This window comes from Chamaea fasciata, unplaced genomic scaffold, assembly GCF_029207755.1.
Source record: "Chamaea fasciata isolate MVZ Bird 193981 ecotype frontalis unplaced genomic scaffold, bChaFas1.0.hap1 SCAF_3, whole genome shotgun sequence".
Classification (NCBI taxonomy): domain Eukaryota; kingdom Metazoa; phylum Chordata; class Aves; order Passeriformes; family Sylviidae; genus Chamaea; species Chamaea fasciata.
Genome location: NW_027094088.1, coordinates 73,032,017 through 73,054,764, shown reverse-complemented (window position 1 = coordinate 73,054,764; position 22,748 = coordinate 73,032,017). Strand labels below are relative to the sequence as shown.

The 22,748-nt window shown below is 36.6% G+C and overlaps 1 protein-coding gene across 1 annotated transcript in view; it reads right to left on the bottom strand.

The window, feature by feature from the left end:
• Positions 1–538: 538 nt before the first annotated feature.
• Positions 539–22,748, bottom strand: part of ASCC3 (activating signal cointegrator 1 complex subunit 3) — a 254,485-nt gene continuing 232,275 nt past the window's right edge. Inside the window, exons 37-42 of the mRNA XM_066179496.1 lie at positions 22,272–22,496; positions 9,867–10,018; positions 9,205–9,355; positions 3,200–3,406; positions 1,234–1,409; positions 539–1,141 (exon numbers count right to left, since the gene is read on the bottom strand). Of these exons, the coding sequence (XP_066035593.1) occupies positions 1,006–1,141; positions 1,234–1,409; positions 3,200–3,406; positions 9,205–9,355; positions 9,867–10,018; positions 22,272–22,496 (1,047 nt within the window). The 3' untranslated portion in view covers positions 539–1,005. The remainder of the gene's footprint in view (positions 1,142–1,233; positions 1,410–3,199; positions 3,407–9,204; positions 9,356–9,866; positions 10,019–22,271; positions 22,497–22,748) is intronic.

Below are 22,748 nucleotides of genomic sequence, written 5' to 3'. Positions count from 1 at the left end.
CACAAGATAGATGCTGCTACCTTCTGCCTGCAGATTTATGCCTTGCAAGTACTTTCACAGAGCTGGGCATCTCTTAGACAACATCTTTCGCCTGGCAGAACTATTCATTGCTCATCATGTCTCCTGATGCAACCCTCATTTTTGGAGCCTCATGCCCCTTTATTTACAGAAGTTAGTCACTCACTTTAGCACTGAGCCCTAGGACAGGACACCCAATTTTATATGCCTTAGTCCTACAAAATTCAGGAAAAGACACTAAGGAAATTGCAAGTATGTAATATATATGTGTGTGTGTATGTATGTACATAGATGTAAAGAGTACACTTTAATAATTATCTACATAAATTGCATCATTGCTATACTGGAAATATTTTTTATGATTTAGCTTGCCCTTATAACTAGATTTACTGCTCATATAATTAATATAATTTTGTGCAATTTTTCTTAAGATTATCATTTTCAATATGTACTATGCATGAAGAGGAAGTCTTGTTACTACATCTCCTGTATTTTTTACTTAAAAATACAGTGCAAAACATTCTGGGAATATTTTTATTAAACATGAAATATAACACATCCATCAATATTTTGAGCAGCTCTTAGATCAAATTTTGTATTTTTCCCTATAAATCAAAAAAGTTGACTATTTTAATGCTATTAATAGACAGGCTATATAACAGTTTTCAAAATGAAGACAATAGCCCTGAATTTACGCAAATTACAGTATTGTTCAGTCTTTTATTTTGATGTTTTAAAATTCAACCAACAATCTGACTTCTGAGAGAAGAAAGATAAAACAAGAAAAGACAAATCTTCATAAAGGAGTAAGGCCACTGTGGCTAACTCGGTGTCAGAGTTAATACAGCAGTCACTTTCGGTTTCCCTGTTGTCTTGAGGTTTGGAGTTGGTTCCACTAAGGCAGATGCATTTTCGGATGTCCCAGAATGACCAGATGTCTCAGTTGCAGGACCAGTTCTTTTGACTGATTGGACTTTCCAGACAACTTTACTTCAGAGTCAGGTGGCTCCTGGTGTCAGTCCCCTCTGCGGTGCCTTGTGCTGGTACAATGTTCAGGTAAATGTCGTACTGTTGGTCCATGCCAAGGTAGCTGTCACTCATGAGATACAGGGTGTAGATACACCTGAAAAGTAAAAGCAGCATTGTTAGTTTGGGAATTGGGTCTTGACTACTTGGAAAACATAATAACTAAGAGAATTTGAGAGTTTGTCATACTTTCCAGGAGTTTCTGGAGTATAAAAAGCAACGGAAACAGTATTTCGATTTCTGACATATCCAGTTCTTTTCAGGGCGATGAGTTCTTTTTTATCAACTTCTCCCAATATCAAGAACCATCCTTCATCCTTTGCTTTGGGAAATCTAGGAGCCATTGCTTTACTGTCCTGCCTTCCCTGTTGGGGAAAAGAAACAGCTTAGGAAAAGTAGAAATCACCTTTCCAAAATGACATTTTTCCTTGAATGAAAAACAGCTCAAAATCACATTGTCGTCAATTGTTAGGTACAGCTATAATTTAGCCAGACTAAAATAGTGTTATTTCTTTCCAGAAGAAGGGTTAAAAAAATAAAATAAAAAATCACAGTCCACAGAGAAAAATGCAGAATACAAGGTATTATTCCACTTATTTTGTAAACTACTAAAACTTGAATGGAAATACTATTCCCTTTCTGTAATTTTATCTAATATATTCCAAATACAGAAGGGTTAGTTGTAAACCCAGCATCTTGAATAATCAATTTTATTCAAGATTAATATAAAGATAAAAACACCACTTAAAGTATTTATTTGAGTTTGATATAGCAAAAAGAAAAGATTATTTCAGTGATTCTTTAAGACAGTGACTTTATTTCTGGAAGCTGAAGATGGAATGATGCACACTCAATCAACATTCATTTCGTGTTTTGTAGAGGGAAAGGTTTTACTGAAGATTTATATGAAAGAAGAAAGACCACCACAGCAATGAAGCTTTAGGAATAGCTTGATCCAGCTGTTTTTTACAAAAGAGGGATCAAATTCTAGGAGAGGTTTATAAAATAGTGATCACTGCATGAAATGCTTCTGCTCCTTTCACTTCCATGGCTTCTTCGTAGGAAAAGACTCTGCCAGTAACTGGCACAGCAAATAGAATGATGTATGGATCAGAACAAAGGCGCTTTGTTCTTCCTAAAATAAGACCATTTTCCCTTGCAACTATGGTGAATCTGCTGTAGTCAGGACAAAAAGTGTTTTGGGAAACAAGAATACTTTTCAAACATGATTCTTAACTAATGTAAGATAACTTAAGGATTTTCAACAGAACACATGTACCTCCACTATTATCAAAATGAATATATAACACCTAGAGCTGTCCTCCACTTTTATCTTGAGCTCTTTGCATCTTAACAGAAATGCTGGTAATTATAATTCTTAATTATTTGAAATGTTAGAGAATTAATTAGCAAAATTATAACCATGGTGGTCCATATGCTGCTCATGGTATGTAGATGACAGAAAAAGGCCTGGATAAGTGAGTGACAGCTCCATTGTCAGCAGTGCCTGACATGAAGGCAGGTCCAGCTGTCCTCAAGCTGACACACAGGTACAGCCAGCTACTGCTGCTGGGGCAGAGCAGCTGGAAAATGGTGTAGCCCCTGGAGTTTCTGGCTTGGCACACCAAGATTTGCTGAGGGCCCAGTGAGCTGACCAGCCCAGGAGGCAATGAGGTGTGCTTTAAATGGGCAAAGGGCTGGGACTGAAATGTAGGTGGGTGAATTGCAGTGGGAAAGAATTGTATGTGGAAGTTGTTCTAGGAGCTGTTCAAAAAAGCATCAGATGTAAAATATAAGGAAAATATTCTCAGTAAAGGCCTGAGGATGTGTTACAAGTAGAAACATATTTATAGGTGTGAGTCTGGTATGCAGTTTGGAAGCCCCTGTGAATGTAATTGGAAAGCTTATAAATTAGTTTGATTTTTTTTCATTGACTTGGTCTAGGATTTTACCTTAAGAGCCTACTTACTATCTGGTTGCAACCTGAAAAAAAATAATCTTCACTATGAATACAGGAAAGGCTTTGAAAGTGTTTATAACTTACATAATACTTGAACTACAAAGAAACCTATTATACTGTATAAAGCATCATTGACAATGTAAATGTATTATTTGACACTTGTGCACTTGGGAAGGAAATGATAAACAAGTCTACCTGGTACCCCATCTGGGTTCTGTGCAGGTTTATTTGGAGCACATACTCTTGATCAGCATGCAGTTTGATCCACGTCTTGTCATCTCGTGTATCTGTTGTCAAAGAAGGAACAGGTACCTCGTTCTGTGGCTGAACTGCCTCATCCCAACTCCCCTTAATGCTCAGACTGACATTTAGAATTGGCAAACGGCACAAGAAATTCCAAGCCTGTAGAAAAAACAGATCCCTATGGATTACAAGATAATCTATACAATCATTGTCACTCTAACAATAACAATTCAATGTGCAGTCTACATATTTATTCTATATTAATAATATTTATTGTGTATTAGAATATATGTAATTGTACATCTCTCAATCATAAGCATAAAATACTTTTCATTAACCTCTTATGTTACTTTCTTCCTAGCAAATAAAACAAATGTGAAACTCCTCAAGCACATTACATATGCCTTACTAAGATTACTGATGTCTGAACACAGGAAAAATTCCTTACTGCTCCCGATTAAAGTATTTTTTCCCTATAAGCCACTTAAAAACTAGTATAATTAAGTTTTAAATTAAACTTCCTTAACATAATCCATAAAGAACAAGTCACTGCAGTGCTAATTAGCAATAGGCAAACCTCAGAGAGTTCAGAGGATCAGTTCACATAATTAACCAAAAGTTCAACTGCATATCCAAAGTTATCCCTATTATTTTTTTTGAGGTTTTCTTGCATCGATCTTCATGAACTCTCCTTCTTAGAGGCTTCCTGAGGAATTTTAAGTCTCTGCGGTCTCTCTTGAACTGCAACTGGTCCTCAACTTTCTCATCCTTGTGCAGAGAACTGTTGTTAGAGGATACAATCTGTGTAGCTCAACATGACACTCTCTTAGCCTTAAAAGGCATCTTGAATATGCAGCCCTATGTTTCTCTCACTGTGGTCTCTATCAGACAAGGAAAAAAAGCTCTGAGAAGCTGTGACAAAAATGGAAGGGAGCAATGTAGGCTTTCATTTAGTAAAAAAGAAAATCACGTTCACGCAATGAAATTTGTTAGGAAAAAGAAATGGGATTGGCTGTGGAATGGAGGCAGTGATTTGTGGCCTTTCTATGGCTGAAAAGATAGATGACAATGACACTGGAAGAAAAAGCAAAAGACCAAGAATCAACCGCTGCCCTGACATCTTTCCCCTCCACTCCCAGAAAAGAACAGGAATCAGCATATATGAAAAGCTAGAGGGTGGGAAGGAGAAGAAGGAAATAAGAATATTGGTCTTGGTAAAGGACCATTAGATGCCAAAATGGGAACTTGTGGGAATGAAGAGGATAGGCATAGTCACATGGGCAATAGCATGGAACAGAAGTGTTCTTTCTGGAAAAAGACTAAAGCATATTTTATTTTTCAGGTGTGGGTTTGACCATGTAGTGTTTCAACAAAACGTATTTTCGTTTAGATTGTGCTCAATGTATCTGATTACTTTCCCTGTGCCGGAAGGCCTAGGGGCCTAATGAAAGCTCAGTCTGCTTTTTGCAGACATCATTGCCACGAGTCATACTGACAATAATAGTACATGGAGTCATACAGACAATAATAGTGTATGTCAATACATAATTAGGGATACAGCAGCCAGGGTAAGCAGACCTAAGGTTATGCTGCCCTAGGAAAGGCGGTGCTGACTTTCTCTCCAGTGTTCTCCTCACCAGCTCGCTGTGCCCCTCTCCATCCCCGGTATGTTGGCATTGCCGTGCTGGGATTGTGCAGCTAGATAGATCAGCTTGCTAATCATTTTGGTGACAGCATCAACTTAGATCAGCTTAAAGCTGATTGTGACAACATATCCACTAATCCTGCGACTCTGAGTAAGCATGAGCCTTCAGTGCCACTGAAAGAAGTGGTCCAGCCTCCTCCCCTGCTGGCACAAGCATTCACGTAGCCACTTGGCTACGAGCCATTTTGACTGTCAATGAGAGGGCTGATAGGATTCCTCCTCCTCCCCTCGTCCCCAGACGCTCATTCCCACCTCGTTGCCTGAGGCAGACGCAGCGTTTGTGCAGCTGTGCAGTGAGCTGGGTCAGTCAGGGGAGGTGAAAGCAGCACGGGAGGGCAGGACTGCCCATTTCGGCTGCAGCACAGGCTTCTTTAGATTAAAAAATGGCTGCATTACCAGAGCCTGGCTGAACTGAATGAGAAAAATGGATTCAGCTACAAACTAATCTCTCTCTCCTCTTCTGTGTATTGCATGAACACCTGTTTCTGTTTGACGCAGAAGTTGGGAAGACCCAGCTGTGAGCGCTCAGGAGCTGCAGTGTAAAAGCAGGGGACACAGATGAATTACACTGACGTTGGTAAAGGTGTCTTAGCTAGGAAACAACAGGAAAATTGTAACAGAAACTAAACAGCTAGGATTTAAAGAAAAAATACATCTCTCTGTCCCAACTCCGAAAGAAAATGGGGAAAAAAAGCACTTTGAAGAAGGTGAAAAAAATACCACCAACATTCTTAATGAAGTTGTTGTTGCCAGAATTTTGATATATTTAATACAAAAGACGACTAAACCCACCTCCAGCAGATCACAGTGGATGACAACTTGAGTAGTAACATCTCAACTGGCAAATGATGTTACGTTGAATGTAAAAGTTTTTAAGAAGAAATTTAGGGTAGGAACTCTACAGACCCACTGTGTGAGAGTCTCTGTGTGCATCTAAGCAGGGTATTTCTGGTGAGATCAGGAGAGGCGCCCTGATATAAACCAACCTGGTGATTACCTCTTTGGTTGTACTTTAGGTATCATTTACCTTGAAAGCTTTTATGTGTCTCAAAGGACAAGACCTGTTTACAAATATGTTAGAACAAAGTTTAATTTCAGAAGAGATCATAATTTGTTAACTCCTTTAGTAGCATTACCTGTTACCTTCACCATAGTGTGGTAAAGACTATGATTTGGGCTGGTTTATAACACACAATCCCAACATAATCTATTTGTCGAAGGCTGTCATGTCCTCATGCAGCTTTCATAATACAAACAAACCAAAGTAACTCTGAGTAACTTTCTAATTAGAAAAGAAGCATATTTAGTAAGTCATTCCATTATAGCTATTAACACTTGTATTTGATGATCTTAAAAGGTCTTTTCCAAACTAAAGGATTCTGTGATTCCTTGATTTATCAAGTCTTGTGTATTTGAAAATAAAAGGCAAAGTTAGTATTGCTTGATCAATGATACAGTATGCACAGCAGTCTGCCTTTTTATCATCCATGCAATGTGGGGAAAATGAAGAAATGCTTTTCTCACTAAAGAAAAACATCAAGTCGTAGCAGGTGAAAATGAAAAAAAGATTATAGGAACACAGATACTTCCAGAGTAAAAGTAGACAATACTATAGCAGAGATAATATTTATTTATTTTCAGTCTTGAAGTTTCTTTTTTCTCTTTCAAAAATATCAATATCAACTCAGTATTTTAAAAGGTGCTTAATGCCTAAGTGACTTAGAAACTGAAAGAGATTTGTTAAAGAAACATGATTCACCATAAATCACTGAAACATAGAGCTTTGACCAAAGAGTGGGGTTAGTCTAAATAGTTTGAATTTAGGTTGTCAGCTTTTAAAGCTCCCCTGACTTTCAGTGATGTTTAGAATTATAATACTAAATTCTGTAAAATTAAACTCAGGCTCTCATGTCGCTTAGGTATTTTTGGACAATTTTACTGTTTTTTATGCTGTATAGGAAGGCACAGGCGCAAATCACCTCCTTTTAAATATGTCAACATATCCAATATATACATGCACATATATACTATACATATACATTTATCTACCAAGCCCATAGATTCAAAATATCATCAAATGAAAAATTCTTCACAAACCTTTGGGAACATCATTAGTATTTTTGCCAGTAATCTGTCCCCCCAGGACCTAGCATAATATTCCACATCCATGAGCAGCTTCAAGAGTTGCTATTTAAAAATTATTTACCAATCTGCTTAAAAGGCATTTTATTCTTTCCAAATGTAAAATTTCTTCCTTTTCCCATTTGCCTGAAATTTATGTAAAGCTTAGGCCATTTTTACCAGTTTCTTGCTAGTAATCTTTAGTTTTAAGACATGGGTTCAATATACTTTAAGTGAGAAGTAAAAGGAAAAAAATGGTTTTGGCTATTTAGTGGCCATTTATTTGACTCTGTTCATGTCTGGTGCCAGAAAGCTAAGCCTAAACTCTGCAGTCTGATATTCTTTCTTTATAGAAAACATAGAATACAAATGCTGAAGAATTTTTCTCTTGGTTGGCCCCTGTCTGTGTGAGGACTGAAAGACTTTACATATGAAGACACTCAACAGGCAGTCTCGTATCTCAATATTTTAATTTTATGCAAGGTATTGCAATAGTTTTTCTTTTTCCTTTTTTTTTTTTTCCTGTAAAAAATACTTCAAGGAATCTAACATAACTAACATAAAGCTTTCACATTTGTAATGCCCACAACACAGTCATGGCTTTGCTATACTCAATACAGCCATTCCCAGCTCATGGAAATGAAACTTTCTTCCCACATGATGGCAAGACATTATGTTTTTCCCTCTTATATGCATCTGTATTTACAAACATAGATATATAGAGGCATAGAGTCATTTGCAGTGTGAACGTACACACCACATACACACAAGCTATTTTTGAAGAAACTGCTAAGACATTTCAATACCAGCCAAACATATTTATCTGAGGATTAATCTTCATCTATTGAATCAGACGAGAACACTGCCATGCATACAATTATTTAATTAGCAGCCAAATCCTCTGCCAGTCAGCAGCCGTTCCAAGCATACTGATGGGGCAGTAGATGCAAATCTCACAGTAGTACTGCTTTTTCTCATTACTACTGCAATTAGCACTTAAATTGATGCTTTAAACATACTAATTTCTGGAATAATTCAGGATTTGTATGTTACCTGGGATCGCCTCACTGCAGAGACGACACCAGATTGCTACGCAAATTGAAGCACTTTTGAGCCAAATAACCATCATCATATCAGACAGAGCCAATTTGCATTTGCTTTTAAAGATAACAGAATGGCAATTTATGCAAATAAATTAAGTAAGTTTACTTCTGAGTTCTCCCTGAACTAATTATAATAATGTTCTAATTTTTTATCACATCTAAAAGTTGGACTGAAATCAATGTGTATTATGTTAGAAATCTGTTGTTAAAAGAAGCCTTTTTTGATGTCAATACATTTTCTTAATTCAAAATTTTGATGTTAATTTGGTTACAAATGCAGATGTCTGTTATAGACATTTAAGTACTTCTTGTTTGGATATCTTTAAAAGGTTTAACTGAAGTTGAACAGTCAAACTGTCCTTTTAAACCTTCTAATAAAAAACATTTGAAGTATAGCTTTTGAAGTTTTCATCTTTCCTACATTTATTTGAAATCAATAGGCTTTGAATGTGATGAATGCTATGGGATATAGCTATCCTTTGCTGTGAATGCCTTGAAAATCAAACTGAAAACAAGATTTTAGCAGCTCAGCATTTTTGGAATAGTATTTTCTTTCCCTCCCCTGTGAAGTATGAAATTTTCATCTCCTTTTTCTGTTTCAAACAAAAAATGAGTGCTGGATCTTTTATTAAAAGCATTCTCAGAAAAAGCTGTGTTTGACAGACCACTTCAGAAACTAGCTGACATTTGCAATGCATGTATTCCTAGTGCAGAGCTATGAAAAGGTGGATAACACTCAGCAGATTGAATGACCTAGAGAAGCATCTTTAGAGCAGAGAGATGTGGTAATATCAGCCATAAACCACAGTCTGTTACTGCTTAGCAAGGAATAAGTGAGAATAATATTAAGAAGACAGGCAGAGAAGAACCTCTGTAAAGCCAGCAGTACCTTGAAATTAGAGCAACGAATGTGTTGCACTCTATACAGAATGTCACATGGTATTTACTAAAGGATAGAGAGTATTTCTTCGCCCAACTACTCTTCCTTTCCAATCACAATGATAATGGTCACAAATAGAAAGTGTTACCTGTGAAATGTGTGCTGCTTGCAACTCACTGTCCACAATGGAAGCAAAAACATTCTCTTTTCCTTCACAGGCAGCCATTAGTTCGGGAAGACACTCGATAGGTCCTTGGTAACCTCCACGCACACTCTTCCTTTGGCCTTGGCTCCACTTCCTGACACAGACAGCAAAACATATGCCCAGGGAGGGAAAGCAAACATTTGTATTCAGTTGTTTTGGTGGTAAAACTCAATACTGCGTTCTGTTTTTAAAGGGTGGTCATTTATTTTTGATTAGCATTAATTACTGCATCATCTAAGCATCTATAGAGCTTTGCATTATCTATGATATTAAGATGGATACTAATGTAGTTTTACAATGGATTAAAATAAAGAGATAATTAATATACAGAGTTAGATTTGTTAGGACTTGGAACCCTTCCAGTGGTCTCTTGTTAATTTGTCTGGAATCACGGTTCTCAAAATAATCTGTGGGGGTTAATTAATCAATGAATATTGAAAACAGAAACAAAAAATCCATTTGGGAAAGCATCATAGTGAAAGACAGAGTTCTGCTTCTGATTCGTTAACAACCATTCTCGGACGCAACAATGCCATTCAAAAACAATCAGCAGTGGGAAGCGGAAAGAAATTGGAAACCTGCTAATGCTTCAAAGAATTACATACCGAAAAAGGTAAAGATGCTGGAGCTCTATATTTGGCAAAGTAAGAAGGGATGAGTCATGTATCCATCTACCCTGAACCACCATCTGCACCAGGTTGGTTATGTTCAGAGCAGTCACCAGCCAGCCATGATGTGCTGCAACATCCAGCATTGCCTAAGCAAAGGAGACACACAATAAAAAACACATGAATGCAAATGTAATTGCATACCTGGTTCATACAAGGAACATAATGTGATTAATATTTAACATACAGTGATTTCTAGGCCTTAACATAAGAGTTTACTTCAACCTCTATTGATGGCAGTTAGGTACCTTTGGAATTAACCTTGAAAAAAGATGAATTAAATCTGCTATCATTGTCATCAGTTCTTACTCTTGAAGAGGTAATTTACACAGTGGTTTTGGGGGTGAGAACTGAAGGTAGAATATTTTCCTTAAAAATAACTGCTCTTTGACATAACCCAACTCAGAATGAAGGGAAAACAACCTCAACATTTACTGTAAAAGAAAAAGTTACAATTAATAGCAGCACTTATTTATATTTTGACATGAGAGCTTTCTCAGAATTACATAATTATTCAAAAATCCTTGAACTATTTAATAATATGACCAATGTATTTACATTTGTTCAAAAATTAATACTAATGTCATTTACCAGTAGCAATTATTTATTCCATTTGAACTAAGAACTTAAAAAACCCCAGGAATTTGACTAGATAAAAGCACTAAAATTTAGCTTAGTAGAGTATTTGAGGTTTTGTTCAACACTGACACATAAGTTGAAATCGTGAAGAAAGCTTACAAAATAGCTTATATTTTACCTACGGTGAGTAAAAGCAATCAGAAACAAAATGGATTTCACCCTTTGCATTGTAAACAGTTGACTGTCTTGAGAATGAGGGATATTTGGCTGTCTCTCCTTTGGCATCTCTATCCTGATCCTGAAAAGCTTTCCCAAAGTACACAGAAAACACAAGCAACAAAACCCCCCTATCCAGCTATACATCATATATCAAAGTGTTAAAAATCATCCTGGCTTCCATGTCTCATGAGTTTCTGTTCCATTTCTACTTCCCATGTTTTGACAGTACAAATAAGACGTATACTGTTAGTACCATTAGCATAAAGATCTAAAGCTAATTCAGTATGGATTTTGCACTGCAAATGGCCCTTTGGACATGAAAAAAATGGTTCTGCTTGCTTTTTTTCTTGACTGGACCTACACTCTGTTTGGTTAGCCTGAAAGTCAATTTAAGAGTTCTTCCAAGGGAAAAAGCACCAAACATGAATTTTTAGTTTTAACTTCTTTTAATTGTAAATGCAACTATTTGGATATATAATATACTTTTCACCTTGTCTATAATACATTGAAAGAGTTATAATGATTTATGAAAGCATTTCAGCTGGTGAAAAAAATGATGCTATATTAGTTGTCTTGCTTATTTTGTTGTTCAATAACATTATGATCACAATAAAGCGTGGGTACTCATATTAAAACACTCTAATTCATACTGGAGTAGAAAGTCATATATTTAACTTAACATATATTTAGTAGTTCACCATGGAGGGAATTCAATCTTTGATGAAAATACTAGAAAATAGTTTTTTTTTTTTTTTTAAGAAAGCAAGGAACACTGATATATTGAATGGTTTCAACACCTTTTTAAATACCATAGTGCTGTTAGGAGGGTTGTAGTTTAATTTTAGGACTAGGCTTCAGATGTTTCCATGGGTTTTTCTTGTAAACACAAATTATATTGTTTGATACTTACTGCTTACTTAGGCAGCAGATACCTGCACCATTTTAACTTATTTTGCAGCCACCAGTGTAATGAGGAGAAGCTGTCTGTGTAAGTCTTTACATTTAATCAAATGTTTTACAGACAAACAAAAGGCAGCATTTACTTAAGGCAAACTAAACAGCGAAATCTTCTTTAAACAAAGGAGTTGTTTACACACGCAGAGCTATTTCAATTAAATTACACTGATTCTGGAGAAATACTGACTTTAAAGACACAAGTTAGTTTCACTCCCAGCCGAGTCACACAGTTTATTTTAGCAGTTTACAATGCAATTTCAACAGGTTTTTTTTTCCAGATAGGGGTGATAAGATCAGTGACACTTAGAAAAATATTTGAAGTGTTACCCTGTATTACACAAATGTTGCCTCATTTTTCATGAATTGTGGATAAAGGGCCTTTCAGCTAATGAAGATCCAGATTTAATATTTAATTTTTTGGAGGAAGAGTCATAGCATCCTGAAACTCTCTAACATTTCTAGTGACCTTAGAACCAGTACTTCACAACACAACCTCAGTGGTTTCCATTTTCTGTCTTTTCACTTGGCTTGCCAAAGTGATTTCCATCTAGGATTGTTTTCACCAAATAGAAAATAAAATTATTTTAGAAATCACATTTGAAAGGAGCAGCTTTGTGGCCTGCTGATTTAAATGTTGGCTCACATGACATTTTCTCACAAAAGGAGGGAATTGTTCTCAGCATCAGACTGGAGTCAGTCTTTGAAACTTACAAGGTGAGTTGTTGTTTACCTGATATCACATTTTTATGGATATTGAAGACTATCCATACAGTACAGTCCGTGTTTCTGAACAGTTTGTGTTGCTTAGACAGTCTGGTATCAGCCTCCTGTTCTCCACTACCTCATTCTTCTTTTCTGCTATTCTGACAGCCTGAAACATCATGTTGCCCAATGATGATACTGCTGTACATATGTGAAGAATAATGGGTGCACAGATATCCTCTATTTTCCATGAGCGACAAGAAAAATACAGTAAGTTGTATTTTTGGTCAGCATGAAGCAGTGGTATTTATATGTATCAGTGGAATATATATAGTGGTGTATATATATATATATACATCAGTGGAATGCTTCTGAAGATGCCCACATAACACTGTTTACATTTTATTTTTTTTTTTTTAATCTATCCCTCTCCTCCCTTTTAAACAGAGGTTTGAAAAGGGGAAAAGAAGAGTGAAGATGTAAGAGAAAGATAAATCTAAAACAAGCTATACTTTGAAATTAACTGGAGGATCCTTTCACATAGAAAATCTCCTAGACATTGATAGAGGCCTACAGATAGATATCCCGTAGGGAGTAAGGAAAGCCTGTATGTGTGAGACTCTGTGTTCCACATTGTTATAATGAATCCACATGGCAAATCCTCTTTTCCTCCTTATTTTCTGCTTCTTCACCCATAGAATTTATTCACAGCATCTCTATCTGGATGTGAAATCCAAGACAGTGACATTGTGAAAAAGTCAGAACAATGGTAAAGTTGGCTTGTTTCATCTGCTGCCTTGGAAACTTCCATGCATTTCATTTTCCTCTACGTGTAAAACACAGAGATGCTTGATACTTAAATGGTTACTGAAATTCCTATAAATACTCAAGGTAACAAATTGAGTAATTTCCTATCTCCAAATGTAAATATAAGCAACTGAACAAAGAATATCATACAAACTACAAAAAAATTAAAGTATTTAATATTTATGTAATCTGATGAATAACATATTTAGTCTCTAGTTTATCTAGTTGCTACCTGTTTATTTGTTGCTATTTTTAAGTCAAAACCAGTATAATTTTATAGAAACTTGTGGCTTTTAAACCCCTTATTTTGGAAAGTAGTAAATAAATTCTAAATATCTCAGAGCTGGTAGACTGGAACAGATTAAGAGTATTATTCTAAATTGGGAAATGGCACAAATTCGTTACCTGCCTTTCTAGCCTAAGAATTTAAACCAAAACAGGATAATTTCATCAGAGAGAAAAACTTAAAAGAAGAGGACAGTGAGTGCAAAAAGTGAAACAGGAAACAGTAAAAATGCTTTAACTACAAAAAAAAATGCATGTATTTTTTGGTAAGCCAACAAATTAAATAATAAAAAACCAAAACAAAACAAAAAAGCCCACCACTTTTTAACCTAAAGTAGAATAAATGGTATAAATAGATGGAGTCAAGGGAATTATTAGTTGTTGTAACAGAAAATATGTTTACCGTCCTCTTATTTGGGGTTCCTTCTGTGCTTAGAAGAATAAAAGCAGATGCCTATATTGAGATGGATTTTCATGAAAGATTCAGGCAATAGCTCCTAAGCCTTCCAAATGTCATAGTTGGACAGTTACAAGGTAATAATAGCAATTAGTGGCACTTCCTTTACATTTTGTCTGTTACTACCTATAACAGCTTGGCTTGTGCCAATGTGGGAAGCAACGACCTATTAATAACCATGGCTGGGGTAGCACAAAAATGCTGATGATCAGCAACTCATGGATGCAGATGTCAGGTATGGCAAAAACTTTCCTTCTGATGGTATTGGGAATTGAGTGTCAGTATATTTGGATCAAAATCTTTTATTGCTGTCATCATTCCAGGAGTGCATCAAGATGAAACCCTCAGCATCTATGATCAAGTTTTCATCTTATTTTCAGGAGCAGCAGCTGCTTATCCTTAGGTATGGAATGACTGAAACTGATTAAACTGTACCTTTCTGGTCTAACATGAAGCTGAAATTTAACAGTCTATCTCTTTCTAGCCAAAGTTATTACTGATGGTTGGAATTTAAATGATGGTTTGTAATTCCCTAGTTTGAGGGGAAGCAAAGATGGAGGCAGGGTGTGGAAGATGTGAGTGTGTGGCACACCCACTGATAGAAAAACATTGCTTTTCTCTGGTGTTATTAAGCACTCCCTATGCACGCTCAAAATAAATTGGGATACTAAACTGTTCCATAATGAACCTATCTCCCCACTCGCCCCCACTCATTTAGGAGACTTTTTGGGCTACAAAAATATCCTGATTGCTAAATTCTTTATTCTGGAGACTTTTCACAAAGTTTTATAAGTACTGTTTTTGGTATTACTTTCACATCCTTCATTTGAAAGTCAGATATTCTGGGATCACTCTTGTACAACTGGGTAGGTGGCAGGGGACCTGACTAAAACTGGCAGAATTTCTGATCTATCCAAATGACTTACATAGCTTTTTCCTTTAAGATAAGTTATTGAAGTGTTAAAAGTGATACAGCTTGCATCTCATTAACAGAGATTGCATACTGCTTAGAATAATTTCTTCTTCTTTTTGAAGTCACCTGTCATATAACTCTGAATATACTAAGCATTTCAACTTAAATCCTGTAAACATAAATGTTAATATTTTGTGGATAAATTATATTTAAATGTCAATGAAGCTATAAAGATAACTGCTCTGGATACAGAGGCAAGCTAAAGAAGTGTAAGAAATGCTATTCCAGTTAAGAATTACGCCTGTGACTACTCAGCTAGAAGTTGGGTGCCTGCAGTGATGCCACTGATGGCAATGACTTCGTGGATGGGGGCTGAAACTTCAGGTGAACTCAGGGTGAGTTACATGGTGCAAATTCGTCTACCCTTAAAAGATTAATCTTATTTTTTTGATATCGGTGCTTCACAGACTATGACACTTTCTTTAGTGCCTTTATTCATGAATTTGAAGTTTAGTCTAGGACTACATTTCAGTTACATGTAGGAGTATAAATCCATAGATCTATTAAAAACATTAGAATTGTGCCCACTTACAGCTGCTTAAGACTACAGAATTTATGTGACAAATATTTATAGACAATAGACAAAATGGTATGCATTTTACCTTTTTTCCTAAAAACTATGAATTCAGAATAATTTTTTTTGCACATGCTCCAAATGTAAGAAGCCTTCCAATACATAAGATTATATTATGATCCACGTGTGACTTGCTATTCTTCTAATACAAGTAACACATTTTTTCAGATGTTAAAGCATGCCATGTACTTTAAGTTTCATGTTTTTATACAAATCATGACTATGACGCTTCAATTACATATCTCAGAAACAGCAACTGACTTGAAAAGTTGGAATTTACTTAAAGAAGTATTAGAGTTTAAGGTCACTGCCTTTGGTACATTATTTATCAGTAAAACAGGTATCTACAGAACCTTTGAAATTCAGAGGTCTAGTCCGAAACTACTTTTTAGAAATGTTTTAATCTGGGTTTTAATCTGATCTTTCAGATCAATTAAATCACCCTTGCACAGCTGCGTAGTGTCAGCCTACAGAACACCCCCCCCCCCCTTGTACTTCATCAGAGATATAGTGGCATAGTTGTTGAATAAGTTGTAATTAATCCTATTCAGGAGACACTCCTTTTATACTACCCTCTGTATCTTACTTCACTTTTTTTACAAGCATATCCAGTCCCCTCTTCCATATGCTCTGCTACCCCCTATGAGAGACTAATTCTTCATTCTCCCATCATCATAAAGGTCTCACTGATGTATGCAAATTACAACCTTCCTAGCTGCTTTGTAAGACTCCTATCCCTGCATTCATCCTTTAGCCTCCACAGTAACATTATTAGTATTTTCAGGACCAGGGAAAGGACAAATCATTTACTGTCTACATTTAGTGGAGTGTAACCCTTGGGTTCTTACTGATTTCTTTTAAATAGCATTACGGAAATAAAAGCGGCCACAGGGTGTGATACCAGCAATGTAAACTTAGTAGGGCTTAACCCAACATTCAGAACTCACTGAGTGCCAATAGCAAATTTATTTTCAAATTATTAATTAATAAATTGATATTCTTTATAATACCAGTGAACTGTAAAAAGAACAAAAGGTTTTTGATAAGAATCTCTTTGCAATAAATCCTGATTTCCTAACATAAACAATGTCTTAAGCTGGTATTTGTTCCAAATATTACAGAAATCTACCAAACGAATGAAAGACACACAGCATCTTTCTCATAATAAATCTATCCGCTTTACAGACAGTTTCAAAGTAGGAATGAATATTTTGTCAATAATCAAAAATTTTTGAGTGCACTCACAAGAATCATTTTCAACAGCAACAGTTATTCCCAGTAACTTTCTCCTGAACTTTTAGCCCCTTAAGGTTAGCATTCAGGAAGCTCAGCTGCTGTCTAACAAACTTAATTAATCAAAAAGTCATTTCCGAGCTGTAACTATGAGTAAAAGTGCTTCAAGTGTGCTAGCAAGCCTACAAGTTAATCAAAATGCTAATGCAGTACAAATTAAAGTTGTGATTAACATTTCACAGTAGCTGCTTAAGTGAATTGATCACACAAATGGGTTAAGCATTACTCATTTCCTCCAGCCCCAACTGGGAAAAGGTTTGTCATGGGTGGGGGAGGGATTATGCACAAGCAGCACCAAATCATCAATAAACTGCCACCAAGATGCTTCCAGACACCAGATCACTGATTATCCACAGCAAGCAAAACTCCAACACCACAAAGGTAACCCTCCTCCCTTCTCCCACACATATACCTACACAACACAAGCAGGCAGCATTTCCAGCCCAACATGTCAAGGTACTTTCCCTACAAAGTGATCCACTGATGTTTTTAGTATCCCATAAGTGAGCATTGTTGCACTGTATAAGCACTACAAGATTTTTTGATTATTCTATTATTTCCACACTCCTAAATGTGGACTAACAGCCATACAGCCATGAAAGCAGCCAGTATTTAAGTAAAATTGCAAACATTTGTGCTATCACTGGAATATTACTGCATACACAAAGAATACGTGTAGCAGCTCAAGAGATGTGGCCTCTGCTCTTCACTTGTTTCTGAGTAATCCTCTGCATTCTCAAGTTAATTTGATTCTCTTCCCTTTGCTCAGTAAAGCTGCCCATTTATTTATAGTTGCCAATGCAACCATTACACAAAAGCTCTTTCCCTGGACACTTCTGGACAAATCTTACTTACACAACTGTAGAACAGGCCTTTCCTGTAACTCCCACCACCTGCCAGCAAGCAGTTGACACACCTGCACTACCAACACGCAATACATGAGCTCATACCACTCTTAGGACCTTAAAAACTTCTCCACTTCCTCATAAGCAGAAAAATGAAAGATCCAAGGGACATGGCTCTCCAAATCAATAGTTTTAGTGGCTGTTATGAACTGAGGAGGTTTGGGGAGGATGAGAAGTGTAGAGCCAAAGCACATTCTCTTTCTTTGAGTCCCAAGATGGCCAGATGGGCTCCTTTGCCTTTGCATGGCCAGAATTACTTTTGAGTACTACTGCTCCTTCTGAGGAGCCACCACTACCCACCCAACACAGTCTATACTGTATATACAGTAAGTATTTAGTACGTAAGCCGGTTCTTAGCTGAATTGGGAAGCATATTTGTGCAATATTTGACAACTCTGAACATGTACCACAAAGATGATTCTCATAAGAACTATAGCAAAAGTTGCAATTTAAATGACCAGAAACAACTGTTTCAGAATGGCTAAAGCAGTATTATGCACATCACCATCTAGCTAAGGAAACACAGTGCTTAACCCAAAGAGTATTTTTCTCTCCTGTCAAAATCAGATTCTTCAAAGGAGTAACATGATGAGGAAAGACAGGGCATCAGTGATAGCATTACAAGGTCCTTGTTACAGGGATGGGCACATTTTCCATGCAGAGTAGCCTTTCTTCTGCAGTTTGGAAATCTGTTTTCATGTCCATCTTCTCTCAATGCCCAGCTACCCTACTGAGATGTGTTTAACACATCCATAGGTAAACACTTCTCAAAGGTTAGGGCTGAGCTCCATGGCAGTTCTACTCCTGGCAATTTTAAAATATTTTATCAACGATTATACTACAAGTGGAGGCTTGGGGCCAATTCCAATGCAAAGCCAGCAACTGTCACATTATTTCTGAGAAGAGACTGCCCTGCTGAATCTAAAAGTGATGGTATTACTGCCTCAATTATCCATTTCAATTAATGCAAATACAGGCAATAGTCTTAGAACAGCAGAATAAGAACTGATCGCTGAATACACAGTCACAAAATATAAGGCTTGACAAAGGAAGCAAAAAAAGACATTAGATTTAGTTTCATGTATTCTTAAATAAGATAGGAAAAAAGGTGGAGTATTGTCTTTACAATAATAATTATATTTTATTAAAATGTTAGAAAAATAATTTAATTGGAATTTTTATTATTTAATGTTCATTATCCTGAAAGGAATGGAGAAATGTTTGATTTTGAGAAGCTACTGGAGTGGTCAGCACCATCTTAATGACATTTCTAGCTTTTCTCAGTAAAAATAACAGAGAGTGCTAGGCTTGAAGAGAATATCTTGTCTATTGTAACTGTACTAGAGGTATCTGAGGCAAATAAAAATCAAATGAGTTGGCCAAGGTCACACAGTTGAGTTGTGGCTCAAATTTTTTTGAGCCATGGGAACCTTCTGTGCTTTATCCATGAGAGCCTGTCACTGATAACAAATCAGATTTTAACTTGAGGTTTTCAGTGTAGAGCAGGGGGGTTCCTTCAGTCTCGTCAATGCCTCAGTGGCCATTCATTACAGGGATAGGAGTGGGAGCAGATAGGCATTCACATTCCAAAAGATTATACACTGCTATTCCCCATATTTCTGCAGTAAAAGGAAAAGATTCTGCATTTTATCCTGGGTATATAAATACTAAATTTTAACTTGCTAAAATGAATTCCACCTTTATCTAACAAATGCTAACCATAGGAAAACTGTAACAGAATATATCTCTTCCTTTCTTTTTTATGCTAAAATTACATTCCCCTATTAAGTCAGCACTGTAACTCCTCAAATTCTGTTATATGCTAATGACTTCAAAATTTCTTCACAAGTATAAACAAGAGAATTCTAACATAGAGCCAAAACTTTTAAGACATCTAAGGAAAAATTAATTAAGAGTTGCTGCATAATTTTTTCATTGAAGGATAGCAGAATCTTACGTGGAATCAGCAGCTACATTTACCTATGTAATGCTGTTAACATGGTTTTCTGCTGGACCAGTAACAATACTCAGCCAGAAGTCACTAGCAATGAAAAAGCCCAGAAGACGGAGGAATGGAAGGGAGAATGAAACGTGGGATAGGAAAGAAGCCATGGGAGGGAAAGCTGATTCAGGTGAAAGACACCACACAAGATTGGAGAAGTTTAATAGTCTATAATGGAAAGAGGCTTGCTTACATATCATGGCTAGAGATGGAAAATCTGCACTGCAGAGGACCTGGGATAAAGGCCTGCTGTATCACTACCCATAACAGCTCTTTGAAAGATCTTTCTTTCTTGTAACAGAAAAGCAATGCTCATATGAAAAGTCTGTTATTCATGTACCCACCAGCAAACATAACAGTTCATGTTCAGGTCTCAATATGAATACAACCTCAGCACTAAAATAATTTGTAAGCAAAAAAACAAAAATTCAATGTAACTCAAAACCCAATTCCTGCCTCACTGTGGTATTTAACGTCTGACGATGCGCGAGCGTGTGCTCACACACAGAGAACAACACCCACTGAATCTGTTCATCAATGGATCCTTCCATGCTTCAGTTCCTTTTCTCATAACTAACATCTTTTTTCTACCTCTGCTGACCCAGAGTTCATCAGCAGGTCAGTGCTAAGGAAAAAGGTAACAACCAGTATTGAAAGTGTAACCCTGTCCACTGCTTAGATTCTGGGAACTTTAACCTCCGTTTGGAAAGCGTGACTAATAAGATGGAACCAAAAATCTCCCGAGAGATGTAAACCATGTGCCAACTTTAAAATACAAAAGTGCTTGCATGTTGTTTTCCTTTTCTTTTTTTTATAAGTTTTGTTTGTTTGTTTGTTTGTTTTTTTAAGATGCCTGAATATGTAGCATTGGGTAGTCATTAACTGAAGGTTGGAGTGCCAAGGCATAGTATGGAATGGCATTTTTTCTGAACTCCAGTTTAAACAAACTGTTGAATATTTTTGATTTTTTTTTCTAAGTGACTACTATTTCTGAAACACATATGATGCAGTAGCAGGATTAAGAAAATACATTTATCAGCAAAACACAACAAAATAATTAATGAAAATAGTATTTAAGTTTTCCCCAAATATGTAATTAACCCCCTAATGCTTACTCCACAAACACCTAAATGAGCTTTAAATATGCGATTTCTTTGAAACAAAGTTGAATTTTCTCACCTGAGCAAGTGATGCTTTTCTCTGTTAATAACTGAATATAAGGCATAGCAGTTTCTACACTTTCAGCACCACGCTTTTATTGATTTGAAGTATTCGAAACAGACTAGCATCCAAGTACTGCTGGTTGCCAAGATTAGGACTGTGTAGCAGTAACATCTGTGGTGTTATTCGCTTCTTACATTTCCTAATTTCAGTTTTGCTTCATTTGATATTAGTATTTTAGGCTTGTTTTTATTAGTGTAAGGTTGAGCCTTATCCAAATTGCTGGACTGAACTGCACACAGTATTTTCTCTGCCTAGAACACTGTTTAATAGTTTCTCATAGAGCAGTTTTACAAACTGCCAGGCTTGACACAATGATGCTTGCAGTTACCATATTGCCAACAGGCTTCAAACAAGAACAAAGCTTCTGTTTGATAGTTGACAAACAGATCACTGAGGATATTAACATTTGAGCAAACAAAGACTGTAGGAAGAAAGAAGTACTGGCTCTATTTTACAGATATTGAACTCAGAAACATAAAAAGAGTAGTTTGTTAAAAGCTGCCTGATCTTCAAGAACCTGTGAATGAGTCCTTGTGCAGTTCTGCTAAAGAGAAGAATTCTTCCCAGGAGACTCAGAGGGTCAGTTGTTTCCTGTGATGGCTAGAGAGCTCACCTTTCCTGCTGTAACTGTAACTGAGCTTTTCAGACATGGCAGCACTCTATCCTAAACTCCAATCGCTGCGCTAAAATTCTTTTGAGGTGGCAGCTGTGCTTGTGATTGCTTGTTACCAGTACTCTCCATGGTTGGTTTAGTTTCTGTGGGCTGCAACTGCAGTACAACTATAAAAATTCACAGGTCTCCAGGGTGAGTTTAAAATCTGTGTTTAAAAATGTGCTCTTTGACTCTGTGATAATCGGGACATAGAAGATGTATCTTTACATTAGCTAGAGGAGTTTAGGGAAAACCCCCACATGTCACCCTGAATCAGATTTCAAAACATGTTATATTTGTGCTTGGGAGTGACTGTAGTGCTTTTGGGTGCTAGAAAAGTGGAAGTACCCAGGGTAGACAGGTTCTTGGACATGAGCATAACAATCTGCAGGGACCACAGCCATGCCAGAACGACTCTCATCCAACATTCCACAACACAGAGACAGAAAGCTGTTGCAAAGAAAGCAGAGGTCATTATATGGCAACAGTTGCCTCCAGTCAGAGCACCACTGTCTTTAAGTTTGTTTACCTCCAGTTCTGTAAAATGGGAACCATTATGGGCATCCAGTTCCTCCCTAAACAAGGTGTTATAATATCATGTGGTACCAGCTCTCCACAAGATTGCAAGAAGTATTCAGATTCTTCTATATTCCAAATGACAACACTAATAAACAGTAAACCAACAAATTATATACTGAAATGCATCACAATACCTGGCATATTCTGATTGCTTGGTCCAGCACTGTCTTTGTATCAGTTGCATAATCTGGACAAGGCAGCATGGCATGACTGAAGTGGGCTTGCAGCAAGAGGTGTGTTTTTGTGTGTGAACTGTCAAATGAATGGGGATTGACTTCAATTGGAAGGTGTTTGGCCAGTTCACTGTTCATCTGATCTTCATTGTGTCTCACAGGGAGATCTGTGTACTCATCAGCGTTCTTTAAAAAAAAAAGTAAAAAATAATTAATCACTGCAATTAACTTCAGAACAACTATTACTGCATACTGAGGCATTAAAAGTATACACATTTAATTTACTACAGTTAGATTTCAACACAAAAATAGCAGCATTTAAATGCATAGAGAGTGTACTTATTTATCAAAATCACACATGGGAAAACAATAACTAATATAATATTCTCAAATATTGACACACTTATAGATTTTAAACTTTTTTTTCTTCCACATAGC